Below are 17,582 nucleotides of genomic sequence, written 5' to 3' on the forward strand. Positions count from 1 at the left end.
CCTTGTATTAATTCCACTAGACTTTACTCCAATTGACTTGTGTCCATAAACTTGAGGAACCCTGCTCTGAGTTATGCCCTGGCTTCCAGACTACCACTAGGCCAGGCTGTAGACCTGGGTTTTTGTGGACTTTCTTGATGAAGGGCTCAGGATGGTAGGCAGGTGAGAGTGTATGAGGCTGGGAGCTGTGCAGAACTGGGGGCTTTGCTGTACAGGTCCACTCTTCCACCCCACTGAGTGCACAGGGTGCAAAGTGCTGCAGGTAGGGTCCCTCTCTTACTCTTCATCCATGCCCTATCCCAAGAGCTTGAGCTGTCACTATGGATCTTTCAAGAATAAATGGGTCAAATATATAATTAATTTTCCTTTTTTACCCCCTTTAAAAATAGATCCTTCAGATCTTTATTTCAGTCACTGCATACCTGCAGATGGTGCTTTTACCTGTCCCAATGACAGCGACAGAGTTTGTCTATGGAATTCTTACAACCCAAATCTGTTTCAGAACAGCTTGAAGTGGGGGGGCTGGACTAGAAGGTCTCAAGAGGTCCCTTCCAGCCTCAACCATTTTGTCCTCCTGTGAACAGCCTGATGCTCAGTGAGTGCAAATCAGCACAACTACCTTGATTTTGCTGGAGCCAGATGCATTTATACCAGTTGCTGGATCTGGCTTTTTTTATCCCTGGAAAATAATAGTGAATAAATGAACTGAAAAGTGTTTCTTCCTGGCAGTCTTTCCCGGGACAGTTGCTTGTAATGTAGTTTTTACAGTTCTGTAAAAGTTGTTGTCTCACTTCAACATTTCCATGAATAAGAGTTGTATACTAAGTGTTCCTGTGGTGAAATGATTGGTTTACGGTTTGATGCACCATTCATAGTCTTTGACACTTCAACTACTCCCCTCTGTCCTCTGCGATGTTATTTTTAGGCTCTGAAATTGCTTTCCTCTATGAAAACGTAAATAGCATTTAAGAACAAAAACTGCTGTGATGAACTACTTCTCTCACCTACTACTGTAATAGTTTATAAGGTGCATTAGTTCAGTAGCCTCTCCTTACCCTGTAGCCCTTTCACATCCATTATAAAATACTTTAAAAAGAAAGCTCTGAAGAAGAGCATATGATCTGTCTGAACTTACAAAGTCACTCATCTCTTCCATGCTCTCCCCCAATCCATGTGGTATACGGTGATCCAAAACCAGGCCACCTCAACTGGTGAGCTCATAAGATAACGTGGGTAAGACTTCAGTAGGACGTTGAGAGACTGGGATGTGTTACTAGCTGCATAACAGGGTGGCTACGAATGTCACTCCTGTTGCCTTCCTCAAGCCCTTGAGAGCCACTAAGGAGCATTGGTCTGCTGCAGATACAGAGAACCCCAAGTCTTAATCACCTATGATCCTTCAGTACCCCATGGCATTTTCACAAGAACTGGAATGACATGATCTGGTTTATCTTCTGTTTATTAATCCATTAATTCAGCACTTGCTACTATTTACTCTCACTAACTATTTTTATACTTATGCGGAAGAATTGATTAAGAACAAAAGACCATTGTCCTGGGCACTGTATTGAGCCACCACAGGAGATGGCCTTCCAGTGGAAATGGGTGAGATGGTACTGGTGAAAGAGGATGAGAATGAACACATAGGAGCTGAATGAGCAGTGTGAGGGCACAAATGATGGCATCCTCTTATTGCCATTATTTTTGCTGGCTATACCTATGACATAGGAAAAAAAGTCCAGACATCTGCTGAGCAGGACCTGCTCCTCTGCCCAGGCAGGGTCATGTTGGAGCCCACTGTGGCTTACCCATGGTCATTGTTCACTTGCAGTTGAATCCAGGCCACTGATGGGTTTCTGATCCCAGCACAGAGTAAGGATGTGGCAGGACATGCATCAATGTTATAGGCCTATCTGCTAAGGCAATGCAGGGCTTGTTTAGCTGAATTTACCTGGAGGAATTAGGCTAAACAGAGAAAACAGGAAAGGAAAAGGGGAATGAGGAAGAGGAAAAGAAGTTGAAAGCAAGGGGGACAGGTTTGAAGTGGCACTGAGCTGGAATGCAAGACATAAAGGAAATAAGATAATTTTTTTGTTTCAATGGGGTAGGATATCCAGTCCATCTTCAGCAAAACTGAGGATTCAAAGCTGATATTTTCTCTGTTTTGTCATTTGTCCCTAAAAGCTGTAATCTTCTCTGCACTTTTGTTTTTGGGTTGGTTTGTTGTTGTTGCTTTTTCTTCCTAACCTGGATGCCTTCAGCTGTTCCCATAGTTTCTGTTGCTGGCTGGAGTCCCACTTGCATCTTTCAGGAAACTTGTCACTTGGCCAGAAATTTATTGAGAAAACAACCCAGCCTGAGCTGGCAGAGGAGAATGCAAGTACTCATAATATTTTCAGCCTTCTTTGGCCTTCAGCAGAGATATTCATGAGGCACAAAATTTTAGTTTGGATGTAGATTCAATCTTCCTCAGCATATAAAAGTGTTTGGGTCTGAAATCTTTATGCCCATCCTCAAATCTGTCTCTCAAAGGGTTGATGATGATTTTGCTTTTACTGAAGCGCTGTTAGTGTGTGATGGCACAACTCTGTCATTGCAACTCAGCAGTTCTGCTCATTAGCCTCCTGTTAAATCTAGAAGAAGCAAAGGTCCATGTTTATTTACCTTCTTTCTGCCCATTTTCATCTGTGAGAATATCTTAGCAACTCCAGGAAGAACAGAGCACACCATGGTAACAGCTGCTCCAGAGGGAGACGCGGTTTCTCTGCTTAAGAGAAAGAGATGCAGACAAATGCTGCTGCATGTTTTTTTCTTTTTTAAGCAGTTCCATCAGCCTGGGACTCTGTATGAAAGCAGTGCACCTTAGCAGCAAAGCTGAATAACGAGAAAGAAAATGTCAACAAAGTACTGCCTTTCTTTCCTCTTTTCCTAACCACACTTAACGAAATAATTTTAAAATGAGGGACAGACTTTGTGACTAAGTAACATTTGCCCAGGGACTAGGTCCACTGGCATTAGCAGGACTACTTCACTTTCAGATAGCTGCTCTGAATAAGGGTTACAGGATCTGACCCAAAATTGACATCAAATTCAGCGCGAATCTTAGTAACACTGGCCAGCACCATTGATACTCAGTACAGAATGGCATCTGCCTTGCTGCAGTGTTTGACCAGCCGTGATTTCCAATGCATCTCTGAACATTACGGCAGTGGTACGTGGGTTACAGTTGTAAGAAAGAAAAAGGACAATAAATCTGAATTGCACAATTGCCATGAGGAAGGTTTTGAGCAAAAGGGAGGAAGTGTTAGCTGGTCATTATGGCTGTACTGAAAAGAGAAGAGCCAGGCATAAAACAGGTGTGTGTCCACATGGAAGCAGAGGTGTACAGCACAAAAACAACTGGACGACTTGGTGGCTCACTCAGTGAATAATGGTCAAAGGAACCATTGGGGATTCTCATTTTTCCCTGGTCCGTATTACATATATTCATTTTTTCCAAGATAACCTGATCTTGACTTAAAAAACCAGAGTTTTGTTTGTGAAGTGCAGAGAGCCTGCCACCTCAGAGGGCAGGTGTGGCTTCCCTCTGGCTGGAGCAGAGCCACGAGACCCTCACTGGGGACTGTAAACCAAAGAGCAACTTTTTTCATTGTTAAATCTCAGCATCCACTTCAAAGAATGGGTAGCACATACTGGTTAATGCAGCACAGCCCGAGTTCACCCCGCTTTGTGTTATTAGTGTATCCTCCCAGAGGTGTGAGCTGTCATTTAAACCAATACAGGTTCTGAGTCATTAACACCATAGACCTCTTCACTGAACAAACAGCCTCTAAGAATATATTAATTAATTAATCCACTAAATATGGAATATTTCTCCAATTTGTCCATAATTTTGTCCAGAATTATTATAAACATTTTTTCTCTGATTTATCAAAAGTGTATTTTTTTCCTGTTGAAATGGCCAAAGGGGAAGAATTTGGTTTTACTTCAATTTAATGTTTAAAATTCTGATTAAAAAGGCTAGAAAAATGTTGCAATGGAAAAAAATCAAGCATGGGAAAACAAGACCTTGGTAAACTTACAAAAAATATTGAGTCATGGTTTTCCCTTGTTCTCGCTTTCTTACCCCTTTCTCCATTTTTTCAAGAGCCTTTTAAAAGTGGATTAGCCGAGATCATAATTTGTACTTGGGATTGGCCTCTGGATACAGTTATTCAGGTTGAAATTGCGTCATATGCATATGTGTGTATATATACAGATATATATAAATAAAATCTGCTAACTGCTTGTTTCACATAATATTCAGTGTATCAGGTGAGCCATTTGCAGGATTTGATATTGTTGAAGTAGTTAGTGCAAACAGATATTTTTAGTGTGGTAGCAAAGAATTAGCTTTGATTGCTTTATGCAATTCTACAATCAATATTTTCCCAGTTTTCACTCTCTCTTGATATGTGAATCTTTCCTTTTAAGAGAAAACAGCATAGATGTAAATTAATGTATGTTTTCATCAGTAACATGTATAGATTTAACAAATTCAGTTCTGCTTAACTCAGTTTGATTTTGGAGAAAAAAACGAAAATGAAGACTGCCAAGAGAATGTTGTTTCAATGCAATATGGTTTCAGTGTTTCAACAGACAGATATAAATAAATTGACTTGCTGTGGTGGTGGAAAAGACCTTTAACTGACCTGTTTCAGTAACTTGGGTACCTGAAAAGCCTTACCTGTGTTAGGGGTATGTAATTACTGGGTCAGACTTTAGGTTTATACAGCACAGGAGTTTAACAAGGGATCCAGTTTATCTTGTTATATTTGCATCGTCAGATTTTTGTTTGTTGCAATAACAAGAACCACACGACAAATGATGTAGACAAATCATGACAAATATTTAAAATATAATACTATTAAAAATGCATGGCTTTTTCTTAACTCATGCTGTATAAACATAAAAGCCAATGCTAAGACTTTCTGCCTATATAAAGGTAAACTGAGTTCACAGAAGTTGCTTGGGATTTATATACATAGTAGTTTAGTCCTGAATGCTGTCGGAATATGCTGCTTCTCCCCCTCCTCCAGCTTCTGAGTGCCTATACAAAGAATTTTTGAAAAAATTCTCTGCCATTTAAAACATGGGTAAGCCTAAAACCTTTAAAAATAGCTTGTATTGCTAGCAATGTCAATGTCTCCTAATACAGAAAATGAGAGAACTGTCAGTACAAGTGAGATTTAAGAGGACAGACATTTTCTTGTAAGCTGGTAGAGGGACACCGAATATGTGTTCAGCCATTCTTGTCACTAGGAGAGCCAGATACGCATTGCAGGTGAATCTGATCTCAATCTGCATCTCCTTTTAAGGATCATTGGAAACAACCTCCGTGTGTCTGCTACTCTCTTCGTAGTCCTCAGCCTCTGTGCTTGTGAACTGTACAGTCTGTGCCAGCCTTGCTTCTGCTGGAACAGATTTCATACAGAGAACTAACAACAAACAGTTTAGTTAAGCACATTGATGGAGCAGGTACTGGAGATCTGCTGAAGAACTGACGTTTGAAAGGAGCTTACCCTCTGTGCCTTGCTGGATGGAGAAAAACTGAGTTCTTGTCCATGTGTTTCAGTATTGTATACGCCAGGGTTTCCAAACTCTTACTTGGCTATTCAGATACATATGCGCAGTAGCTGCTGAATAGACCAATAGACCACAAAGGACCAGCCTATGGAGACAGGTAGAGGGAAACATCAAGATGATCAAGAGCTCCCTTATTCTTTCCTTTCAGAAGACCTGTGCCGACCTTACTTTCTGCAGCCTGTGCCTGGCAGTGTGAACAAGTAGCAGTACTTGGTTTGATATAAAATACTCTTTGCCTGCTTGGTTCTTTTATGCGATACCATATTAAATTATGATGAAAATGGTGAAGTAAATAACACAGCTGTTTGTAGAGGCTTCCAGACAGCATCCTCACAGAACAGGTTATTGTTCTCTGCAGGAAATAAAAAAAATTTGCCTTTTTTGAGGATTTTGTTATCAAAATTAAAACCTTCCAAAGGCAGCTTGAGCAGTACAGGAAGAAATCACTTGAAAGAAACTGGTCTCTGTTCTTTTAATGGTGAATTCAGTCACTTGGGTCTTGTTTGCTTTGCTTGGTTTGGGATTTTTTTCACACATACTCTCCTTCAAAACCATAGTATGGAGTTCAAATACAACCTTAATAAATTTATTATAGGGGATTTTTTTTCAGTTCCAAATAGACAAAAATGCACGGAAAATAATACTTTTATTTGTGCAGTAGGTTTTTGACTACCTTTTTTGACTGAATAATTTGTTACTAAGTACAATGTAAGCACAGAATGAAGAATTAGTAGCACTTCTTATTAAATGGACTTTTTAGCTTAGAAATTTTAAAGTGGAATTCTACTGATATACGTAACCATTAGTTTATGGGGCCATGTTAACTCCTTGATTAATGTCATTGACTTAGTCTGTGGCTTCACCACAGGAAGGAAATGAATTCTTTTTGAGGTGGAGGAGTATTGATAATGTTTTGAAAAAATGATAATACCATGATTACAGAAGTGAAGATATTGCAACAAATCTACAAGCTTAGAAGAAAGAATCTTAATCAACATCTGTTGGTCAAACTCAATCTCAATGCAAGGCAGCCTCCAGCTCTGCCAAGGTATAACGGTGTAAACTTTCTGGACAGAACTCAGGGATAGATTGAATGGCATTGCTAGTGAAATATTACATTACTTCAGCATTACAGGTATATGACATACAATATATGTTTCAGTAATTCCTAAACACTTCAGACGTTACTGATGTACCTTAAATTTAAAAGCTTTGCTGAATAGCTCTGTGATTTCTCATGTGTTAAAAATTAAGCACATGGAAAAGAGTTTTGAAGAATCAGGGCATAATTTTCCTTAACACTACAATTGATTTCTAAGGGACTAGTTAGGGAGAAAAATTTACTCATCTTGAGTAAAGGGTGGCAGAACTCTGCCTAATAAATAGAATTTTTGAAAAGACACTGGTTTTTTATAGTCTATTCTCTTGACAATCTAAGGTTGTTCCTTATAATGTTGAATGCTCTATTTTTTAGCACTGTATTTAATTTAGTTGTAAATGACTCAAACTGTGGTGCTTCTACCACTTCCCCAGTCTATATCATAAATCTGAATGTGTATGTGTTTTCTTGGTATTGCTCGATAAAACAAATAACAACAGATCTGAAAAAGACATCAGAAAACTACTCATTCTTAATTCCTGTGAATGATTGCTTATTTCACTGTTATGTTTAAGTATATAATGATTTCTGCCAAAAGAACCTGACATAGGTTGAATTTGATTAATGAATACCATTATTTGCTGATGGCCTAAAGGATTTATCTTTATCTAAATATTTTTTTCCAGAATGGGCACTTTTAAAATTAGATGAAGCACTTCTGTATAATATCTATTCCAACTGCTAGACAAATCACCCTTTTATTCAATTAACATTACTATTCCAAGATTTACCAAGTAATTTCCCAATAATATAGTATAGACCTGTTTCACTGGCCTCAGCAATCAACTTCTGCAAGAAAATCAGCTGAAAAGAAAAGAAAGAAAATAATAATAAATGGGTTGACAATAATATGAGACCTAAAATCAGTGTGCACATTTTTGTAAGATGAATCCTTAGATGTTCTTGAATTGTGTTTTTCTAATGAGTACCACTGGGTATCGGTCAAATTCGTCATGTCTTAATTGTTGGTATCATGAGAATGGAGTTACTCTTCCTATTTTTATTTTCCTTTTTTCATGAATTTACAGTTCAGCAGTCTAAGCTTAGAAGGAAAACAAATATGAATTAATTTTGCCAAGTGATTCTAAAACTCATTTTAATTAGTCCCTTACACTCTACAGTTAACCTTGATTGCATTTCATATTTTAGACTTTCTTGCTTTGTATAATGAAGAATACTCCCTACTAATAATGTTAGTAAAGCAGAAGAATAAATTGATACATTTTTCTACATTAGCAGTGCAGTTTATTTTTCCAAGCTCCTTTGATCAAAAAGTCTTGATATGTCAATTTTGCTAAATTTCGCCATCTACCTGTGTGTGTAACTGATTACATTTCTTGATTTAAGGATTAAGAAGTCAATGAAAAAGTTATCTGAGCTGGAAGACAAAGTCAGTCTTAGCAAAATGTTAATCCGTGGATTTCATTACATCTGAATCTGCTTACTGTATCTGACTATTAATATTTAATGCTTGATGTATAATGGATTATGAAATTTAAACAAAAGCTATCTTGGTTTATATAAATACATAGATCTTAGAGCTCCTGTAGATAGAAAATAACTTCACAGAGACAAATTAATTCCCAAGTAGGGAAATCTTTTTCCCCACTTATCTCCTACCTGAATCCTTAATCTAGGATGTTTTAATATCTTATGGAGCTTTGCATTTGCAAATTCCACCCTTGGAGAGCACATTAAAATCCCTAGTCCTGCTCCCGTAGAAACCGATACAAATTTTGGTCTTAGTTTTGAGAGGAACTGTATTAAGCCCATAGTAATAGGTCAATTTGTGTGTTATTTCTGAAGATTTTTGCTCTTTATATACGACTTAAGGTAAAAAATCCTGATCTAAGAGCTAGTCTTCTTCATAACAGGTAGACTCTGCAAAAGGTCCTTGGCCAATACTGGGTGGTTCAAGACAGCTGTGCAGTGCGAGTTGTGGCAGGAGAATTGTTTTCAGACTCCTTCAGTGATCAGATTTCCCCTCTAGCGTCACACAAAAACACCGGATGCAGCCGGTGCAGACAGTGGTGTTGGGTTCACACGTCAAAAGTCCTTGCATCTGAAATGTGCCAACGTTCTCATGGGTGATTGGCACGTGAGCCCTATGGGGAAAATGTCTGCTCCTCAAACCAAACGGGATTACCAGAGAGCTGTTGCTTTCTCAACATGTATGCCACAAAATGCAACTTGGGCAAAGTTTATGGTTTGTTACTTCATCTGTAGTTCACATCTTTTCTTTCAGTATTATGTAACATGTCCACCTCCATTCTCTTTTTCCTTCTCAGGAGAATCCAATTTGCTTATCAAGTTCTCTTTCTCTCTCTTTTTCTCTTTTCTCTTTTTTCCCCTCTTGGAATGCCATTTGCTTGGTGGGTTGGCCGTGCCAATGAAAAGCATCTTTACTGGGGAGGATCTCTTCCGGGCATTCAACAGTGTGCGTGTGGACTTGAAGAAAGTTGTCTGGATATGAGATATTTTTGCAACTGTGACGCAGATAGAGAAGAATGGTAATAATTTTAACATGTATAGTAGTGTCTGTGTGAGAGCTGGGGATAGGAAAGTAGGGCAAGAAGGCTTAAATCTTTTCCTGATTCACAGCTCAGGAAGCTTGAATGGCTTGAGTATGATCAAATGAGAATGGAAGTCAAACAAGAATTTGGACTTCTGATTTCATCTTAAATTTCTTATTTGAGCAAAAGTCGATATCTGGCTGAAGCAGGTTGCTGGGATGGGTTGTCTTCAAAAAATCTTTGTTGTTGAATGCCAAAACCAGTCGTTTTATTTGTTTAAAAATTTCCATTGATTCAATTGGAGCATTGCATGAATAAAGGCTCTAGGAGGTTGGTGCATGGGTATACATCAGAGCAAAATTCAGGTACAGACAGCTAAAGAACAAGAAATCTGTAGTATCAAGAAGACTTGTATTTTTCTTATGAAACGGTATATCTGTATGTGCCTTAACTTTCTTTTACATTGGGTCCCAAGCTTTTTAAAGTCAATGGAAGGACTTCCTTTGGCTTCTCTAGGTTTTGGTTCAGTCTCTATAGGAAGTTTTAGACTTATAGCATGAACGTTCAAAGCCTTCCTCAGGTTCAGACCTTTGTTGTACCCCGATGCCACATGAATTTGGGAAGGCCACCTCACAACCTTCTCCCATTCTCTGCACCTTCAGACACTCTCTAGCAGCTGAGAGCTAGTTGGTGAACTTCCCGATTAATTCCATACGTGTGTTGGAGGGGACAGACATGCCAGATGAGTGTTGTTGAAAGTACAATTTGAAACACTGTGAAAATACATGTGAAAACTCTGCTTCACCCTCTCTCCCTTCTGGACCACTCACTGATAGGAGCTGCTGCCCTTTCTCTAAAAAAAGATATTTTAACCTCGAGTAGTTCAGAAATTACGAATAATGGAAGTAGACAAGAAATGTCTTGCTGTAATAGGCTACTGTGTTTGAAATAGTGTCCAAATTATCCCTGTGAAACCTTCACTTAAAAGAGAATGAGTAGAAAGGAACTGTAAGGGGTCCTGAAACAAACAAAAAAAAAATTCAGAAATGACTTGTCACTGTAAGTGTTGGGCTTTTTTGGTTGCTCGATGTGTGGCATTTGCAAGAGGGCCTAATTTCCAGACAATGTGATTATTCAGTTGGACCCTTTATATCCCTGGGTTAACTATTCACTTTCAAAATCATAGCTGTAAGGGGATTTCTTTGGGAAGATCTTTATGTAAATGTTGGTTTATGAATGTGATTTGTATAGATTTGTATAGAAAGGCCTGGCTGTGCATGTTAATCTATCTTTCTTTAATGTTTGGTTATCAAAGGCACTTTGGTGAGGTTTGCACATGAGCATCAAAAGCATCTGTTTTTACTGGTGCTTGGTGCTGTTTGTAATCCACATTTTGCTTTTTGGTGAGCTGCTACTCAGGCAGAGCTGGGTGTGTTACACTGGCAGACCATTGGGGTTGTAGTCTAAGATTGCAGGACAGTGTGCAACCCAGGTTGTACAAACCAATGCAAGGTGAAAGCCAAATGCAGTTTTATAATGTTTCAGCTGAGTCTCCTAAGGAAATGAGACCTAAGCAAGTTATGCTGTGGGTGTTTATTTCCATTTTCACCACACACCCGATGATTTTAAACAAGCAGACGCATTTCAAACATCTTTAACAGAGAAGGAGAAATCTCAGAAGTATTAGAAATTACACATTCTATGAAAATTTATGCCAGGCTGAGGGGAAAAGGCCAATTAAAACCCACATGAAGGAAGTTAAGGAAGCTTACACTTTTATTATATTTTGGAAAACCCTCATGGGAGAGAGATGTTGGAAATCATGCTTCATTAGCTTGGCAGCTCACAGAGCTACTTGTTTCTCCTAATTTCATTATAATAACAGGATATGCATAGAAGTTGCCTCAGCTAAGCTGCCTACTGTTTGTTGGTTTGGGGGTTCAGGTGTTTTGGCTTGGTTTTTAATCCATTTGAAATTTGGACTTTGGTAGTATTCTAAATTGCAGGTTGCCTTTTTAAAAGCTAAACCCCCCCTGACCTTTACAAAGATTTTTTAAATGTAAGAAATTTCATGCCTCTTGAATATTGCTTTTGTGTTTCTCTGCTAGAACACTGACCCCCTGACATATAATGAGCATTTGAATCTGAAACCTGCTGAGATCTGAACTGTGACTTTAACCTGCTATACATTATAGTGGAAGGAGCAAGACAGCAGTAGATGCATTTATTTGCCTTAGCATGAAATAAAATGGGTGCTGCAGAGTGGAAAACCAGAAAATCATTTTCGCTCCTTTTAGATAAATCAGGCTGCTCACTGCAGCTCCAAGGTAGGAACTCACCAGAATAGCTGGAGCGTCCTTCTGAAGAGGAGACAGGCTTAGCATTTTGCTTTGATTTGGTTTCCCTAGACTGTCTCGGATGCAGAAGCGGCTACTAATTTCTCAGAGCAGCAAAAGAAATGAAATACAAGAGAAAACAGACCTCAAAAAAGTCCTGAGCCAGGTGTTTGACGACACACAATATGCACTCCTAGGCATGCTGACTTTTAAATGATATCTAAGATGACACCTGAGCCAGCTGCTGTGTCTTGGCTCTTACTTGACACCGTTAGTCCCCCTGGAGTTATGCTGGCCAGATAAACAGGAATATAATTGGTTGCATGCTATATGGAGAAAGCTTTTGTATTTTTCACCTTTCTTTTTATTAAAGCATTCTAGTGAAAAGTATCTTTTTCCATGCAGCTCCTCACCATACTTCCAAACTCTGCAGTATGATGACAGCTAATTCTGTCACTGCAGAATAGTGGAGCATCTTCATGGTATTTGCTGGAGAATGGGAGAAGACCTCTGCTGAGGGAGCAGGGCATAAGTTGTCACCCTGACCCAAGCAAGGGATCTGGAGAGGTGTTTAATGTGACTTGACTGTAGTTTATGCATGCCTCCAAAAAAGAGAGATTCCTGACTGTTGAAAGCTCTTGCTAGTGGGTGGGAACATTCATAGAAATCCAGTAGCTGCAAGCTAAAGCTAAATCTAGTTCAGAAAATTTTTTCTTTCTCTCTTTTCCCCTTCCCCAACACTGAAAATAGTTAACTGTTGGGACAAGTTATGTATAGATGAGACGGATTTGCCACAGCTTCAAGCAGTTACCTTCAAAGCAATTGTCTTTCGAAACATATGCCCTGTTTCAAACAGAAGGTGCATTCTTTATACAGGCATTATTGGGGAAAAGTGTTAAACTGATCTAAAGAATAAAGCATTTCTGAAATCCAGACAGGGTTGTGTTATCTTAAGTCCATTCTAGAGATCCTTTGGATCCTTAAATGCCTCTCCCAGGTTGTCTTTCATCTCAAGCAAAAAAAAGGCCGTTTGCTACTTCGGTCTCTCTGTCTGGAGTCCATTTTCCACTTCAAATGCAAACACTTGATTGAAGCCAGTTATCAAACCAAACCTATTTCTTACTGACTGCATTCACCTGGAAACCTTGTGAATTTGGAGAACTTTACAGCTTTTTATTTTGTACAGAAAGAGCAGCATCTCTGGAAGGCATTTTGTACAGGAAGCTTGGGCATTTCAGCAGAGTGTGGTGGACAGTGTTGATTCCAACCAGTAGCTGACTGGCTATCTTTTATTTCTATTCTCCAGTCTTCCTATTCAAATTGTAGGAGTATCCTCCTCTTTTCTCTTCCAGAGCAGCCTTCTTCACTGGGGAACTAAGCCTTTGAGTCTTCCCATTTCCAAAGTAACACGCATTCACCTCTTTACCGTGCCTTTGAGGTACTGCAAGCAACAAGGAAACCACAGGACATGAAAAGAAGGGGAGGCAAAAAAGGGAGGGGGGATATTACTATTGTCAGACCCACTTTGGCTCCCAGAGATATATTGAGTATATCCAGCTTTGTTCTAGGAGGAGTAAAGCCACGTGGAAGTGAATGAAGCCCTCTTTGGACGAGCTATCTTTGTGCAAAGCTGTGGCAGAGCCAGGATGCTAAAACTAGAAGGGCTGAGGAGAGCAGAGCAGAGAAACCCAGCTGCTGACGAGCCCAGATTTGAAAGGTTTTGTTTGCTCAGCCACTATCCCGCACTGAATCCATTCCCCCAGAAGCAGTGCAGGCAACTCCACAGAGCCTGCAAGCTCATAAATAAACCCTGCCGGAGGTGACCTGGCCTGTATAGAGCTGTCTTGGATATCTGCCTTCATGACTGCATTTGTCAACGAACTAGAAAAGCTGCCTGCAGAGAGCTGACTGTAGCAGGCCCCTGAGGTGTCAGGAATCAGTTCATTACTATCATTACCAAACTCTTTCTCTGTACCTCTTCTCTAATTCAGCAAAATATAGCCACTGCATCTTGCCTTCAACTGTTAGGTATATCCTCTTCTGCTGCTGTTTTTTTCTTTATCATGACCCAGTAAAGCATTTTTGGATGCAGCTGGTAGATAAGATAGCAATTACAAGGTATTCTTTTGGATCATTAGTGATATGTCCTGCACAGGGCTCAAAACTTTCTCTGATGGAAGCCTCTTTCACTGGCCTGTTCCTCATGCTGTTCATTGACATCTGCTGATGATAGTATTCTTTTCCCCAAATGTACTGTATTCATGAAAATCTGTACTGAATATCTGAGCTACTGAGGCTCAGACCCCACCAGAGTTTTCATTAATGTACAAGAAGAAAACATGCCAATAGGGGATCATATGAGAAGAAATTATATTTAATGGCACCACTGCTCTGCCATCTGTTAGAAAAAATATGGAAACAGCTACCTAGAGATTACCAATTTATGATGGTTTACACTGTTAGGATACCATAGAGTGAGATTTTTTTTGAGCATTCTTTTATTAGTAGCTAGGAAGAAGAAAAATAGTCTCATAATGTTACCATCAAAATAGTTATTTGTCATTTGCAGGTAAGACTACCTGTGCTACATCTTAAAGTATCCAGTTGCTGCACTATCACCTTTAGCATTGCTGCACTTGCAGCGAAATTTTTTTCTTCTTTTTTTCCTTCACCCCTCTCCCCCCATACATAGAGCATTTGTTTGATGTGTAACATGCCTCATAGCTTATTGGGGAAGTCCTTTGGGTAGATACAGACATTAATCTTCAGACATGGATAAATAGATGACATCCAACAGTATTTAATGCCCATAACTAAAACTATTTCAGTGATTTAATGTAAAGGGCATTATTGGATTTGTTTTGGTTTGCTTTTGCTTGTGGGAAGTACAAATTGGTACTGTCCTTTATGCAAAGAGCTCAGAGAAACATCTGTTCATTGAGGGTGTTTTCCACCCTCTGAAAAACATTCGGATTTTCATCTGAATCTGTGCTGAATTGAGTGCCAAGTCAGGTAAGCAGAAAGTCTACTTCCCAAGTTTAGTAATTTATTTGTATCATTTTCTGCATGTACAGGACTCCTTTCAGGAAAGGGATAAAACCTGCTTTGATTTTTGTGAAATCGGGACTTAACTTGCATTCCTGGCCAAGGAGCATAACCCCTCAGGACCCTCCTGCAGGCAGGACCCCACCCGTAGTTCTCCATACTGAGTAGCAGGGCATAGCATGGTACAAGAGGCATGCTCAATGGAAGTGGTCACAGAGTGCTATGTGAAACCCACTACAGAAATAAAGTAGTGGTTTTGGCTAACCTGAGAAGCAACTGTGGAAAACCAAATATAATCTGGTTTTAAGTGTATGTGAACTGCTAAATTAAAATACATACAAGTAAAAACTAGGTCTGGGAACAAATAAAAAAATAATGAATCTAACAAGGTTTTATTTTTGTTTAAAAGACAATCATGTTTGTGCACATCATAGTGCAGATGCTTTCTATCAGAAAATAGCTCTTTTTGTTTGAAAACTGTAGTACATGCAAAGTGATCCCCAAGCCCCCTTCAGGCAAAATTCCAAATGTTTTGTCCAAACCCTGGAATATTTGTATTTTGTAATGCCATAGCAGTGCCTCCAGAAAATTATTGTACAGGTACACGAAGCTCTCTTGCTCCTCTCTGAGGTATAATACGCTATATTTGAGAGTCTGCCATGGTGTTCCACATAAAGAGAAGAGGAATCGTGGTGTTTTGTAAGAAATGGAGTCTTAAATATGTTCACCTTAAAGAATACCAGGAATTTAAGACACTCAAACTTTAGCTCCCATGAGGGCCTGCATAGTGTCTTCAAATCTCTTTTCTGCTTTTCTCAGCTGAAGCATCTTAGGTATTGACTTTTCACCAAAAACTTGTTTCCCACCATGAAATAATAATAATAAACTGCAACAATAGGTATGTTGTTCCTGTTATTAACACATTCTCTGAAGGGTAGAATGTTTTTCTGATAGGTTTTATTTCAGTGTCTGCTTGTATGAGAATACGTATCTTTATACAAGTCTTTTTTTCCATGTGTGAGAGAATAAAATACATAAAATCTGCTCTTTGAGCTTCAAGAGAAACTTGATTGAGTTTTCAAGGCATTAACATAAAAGTGAAGATTTTTATTAGTTCTAGAATATTTTTCTTTCTCACAGTTGAGCTATGCTACTGAAGTTCTCTGTGACACTGGCATATAACTAGTAAAAACTCAGAGTCATAAAATTTGATATAAAAGAACTTTATGCAATATAACAGAATATCTAATAAGCAATGCAGTTTTCAGAGATGTGGAATAAATATCTTTAAAATGTCACCATTTCATTTTTTTTGTAGATATCTTAAGTGGTAGCTGTAGGAAGATACTGATTTTTATTTTAATGCTGATCATAGCTAGTCAAAAGACTGAACTATTTTTTGAATGAAAATAAATTTGCAGGAAACCTCCCTAAATATTTTGTGATTTTTTTTTTAATTTTAAAAAAAGTAAATGCCAGCTTAGTTATTCATGTGTATTTTGCATATTTGATGTCCTCTTTCTGTATATCTTTCTGCCTTTTTTTCATTCATTCTGCCTACTCTTCTTCCTCCCACCCACTGAAATGCCTTATTTAATTATCTTCCTAGGAAATACTCAAATAGTTCAGCTTTTGTTACAACTGTTTCATAATCTGTTGAGAGCATTTACACTAACTTTCAAAGATTGATACAATAATCTATGTGAGTATGCTGCTGAGAGACCTCTGTGAAGAGATTAGGAGACCATGTACTTTTGATTCATACATGGTATTTTTCCTTCTGAGTCTGTATTGAAGGCATCACTCTGCCTTGTGTCTGGGAATTTCATGTTGCTGCACTTTGTCTGTAATTATCTGCATGTCAGACACCCACTGAAGCAAGAAAAAATGTTAGGGTCAGAGAGGGTACCTCTCCTTTTCCCCTTGGAATTATGAGACAATTAACTGTGCTGCATGCAATTAGAAACAATGAAAAATAAATGAAATGTATGCAGCCTTTATCAAAAAGATCAAAATACCCCTTCTATTTTTTCTGACATTAGTCAGAGTAGAGCATTTAGCCAAGCAAACAGCCGAGGTTGTGTGTCAGAGCACAGCTGCAGTGTTCATCCTGATTATTATTTCTTTGCTTAAGTCCTGAGTCCCTTCCCACAGCTGGAACTATAATGAGAGGTACCTTTGTGGAAGGTGGTATTATGAGCAGCATATAGGTAGTCTGGGATCCTGCTTGGGATGTCAGACTCTTTGGCAGTGGTATCGCTCTAAAAGTGATACCTGGTTCCCGAGGCTATTATTTTTGTCATACCTGTCATACCTGCCTGGAAGAGCAGTGGGTGGAAATTTGGGATTATTGATATTTTGGATCCGGCCATTGTTGCCATCCCCATGTGCAGCATGTAATCTTTCATCTCTGAGCAGACAGGTGAGTTGAGTCCAGACCCTGCATGCAGATTGCTGGGCCGTGCAGAGGTAGGGATCCTTGTCTCCAAAACTATTGAGATTCGGCTCCATGAAAGATGCTTTGCCAGACTTATGTGCCCAGATGCACAGCAGACCTCGACACAGAAAAAGAGCTAGGAGGAGAGAAGACTCATCACTGTGGAGATAAGATATGGTAGCACTCGCCTCTCTATAATTAATAGATAGAGAAATAACTTGAGAGGGCAGTTTGGCTCTGGTAAGGTCAGGATTGGATGCCTGAGGGACTCAGTTTGGTCCATGAAGTACAGTGGGATGAATGCACGTCTGTATACCCTGCCAGAGTCAAAGCCACTGCATCGGCTTAGAGACCAGAGGGCTACCATGAAATACCGTGCTGCATTTTGGGGGCAACAATTTGCCCAGCACACTCAGCATAAAAACAAAGAAATGATCCTTTAGGAATCTTTCTTTCTTTTCTTTTCC

At 39.1% G+C, this 17,582-nt stretch overlaps 1 protein-coding gene across 1 annotated transcript in view; it reads left to right on the forward strand.

The window, feature by feature from the left end:
- The window catches only part of CNTNAP5 (contactin associated protein-like 5), a gene marked incomplete at its 5' end in the record, with an annotated part of 228,899 nt that overhangs the window by 161,397 nt on the left and 49,920 nt on the right, over window positions 1–17,582 (forward strand). The window contains one exon of the mRNA XM_009323543.1: window positions 9,139–9,294. Coding sequence (XP_009321818.1) covers window positions 9,139–9,294 — 156 coding nt within the window. The remainder of the gene's footprint in view (window positions 1–9,138; window positions 9,295–17,582) is intronic.

This window comes from Pygoscelis adeliae, unplaced genomic scaffold, assembly GCF_000699105.1.
Source record: "Pygoscelis adeliae isolate BGI_AS28 unplaced genomic scaffold, ASM69910v1 Scaffold664, whole genome shotgun sequence".
NCBI classification, from domain to species: Eukaryota; Metazoa; Chordata; class Aves; order Sphenisciformes; family Spheniscidae; genus Pygoscelis; species Pygoscelis adeliae.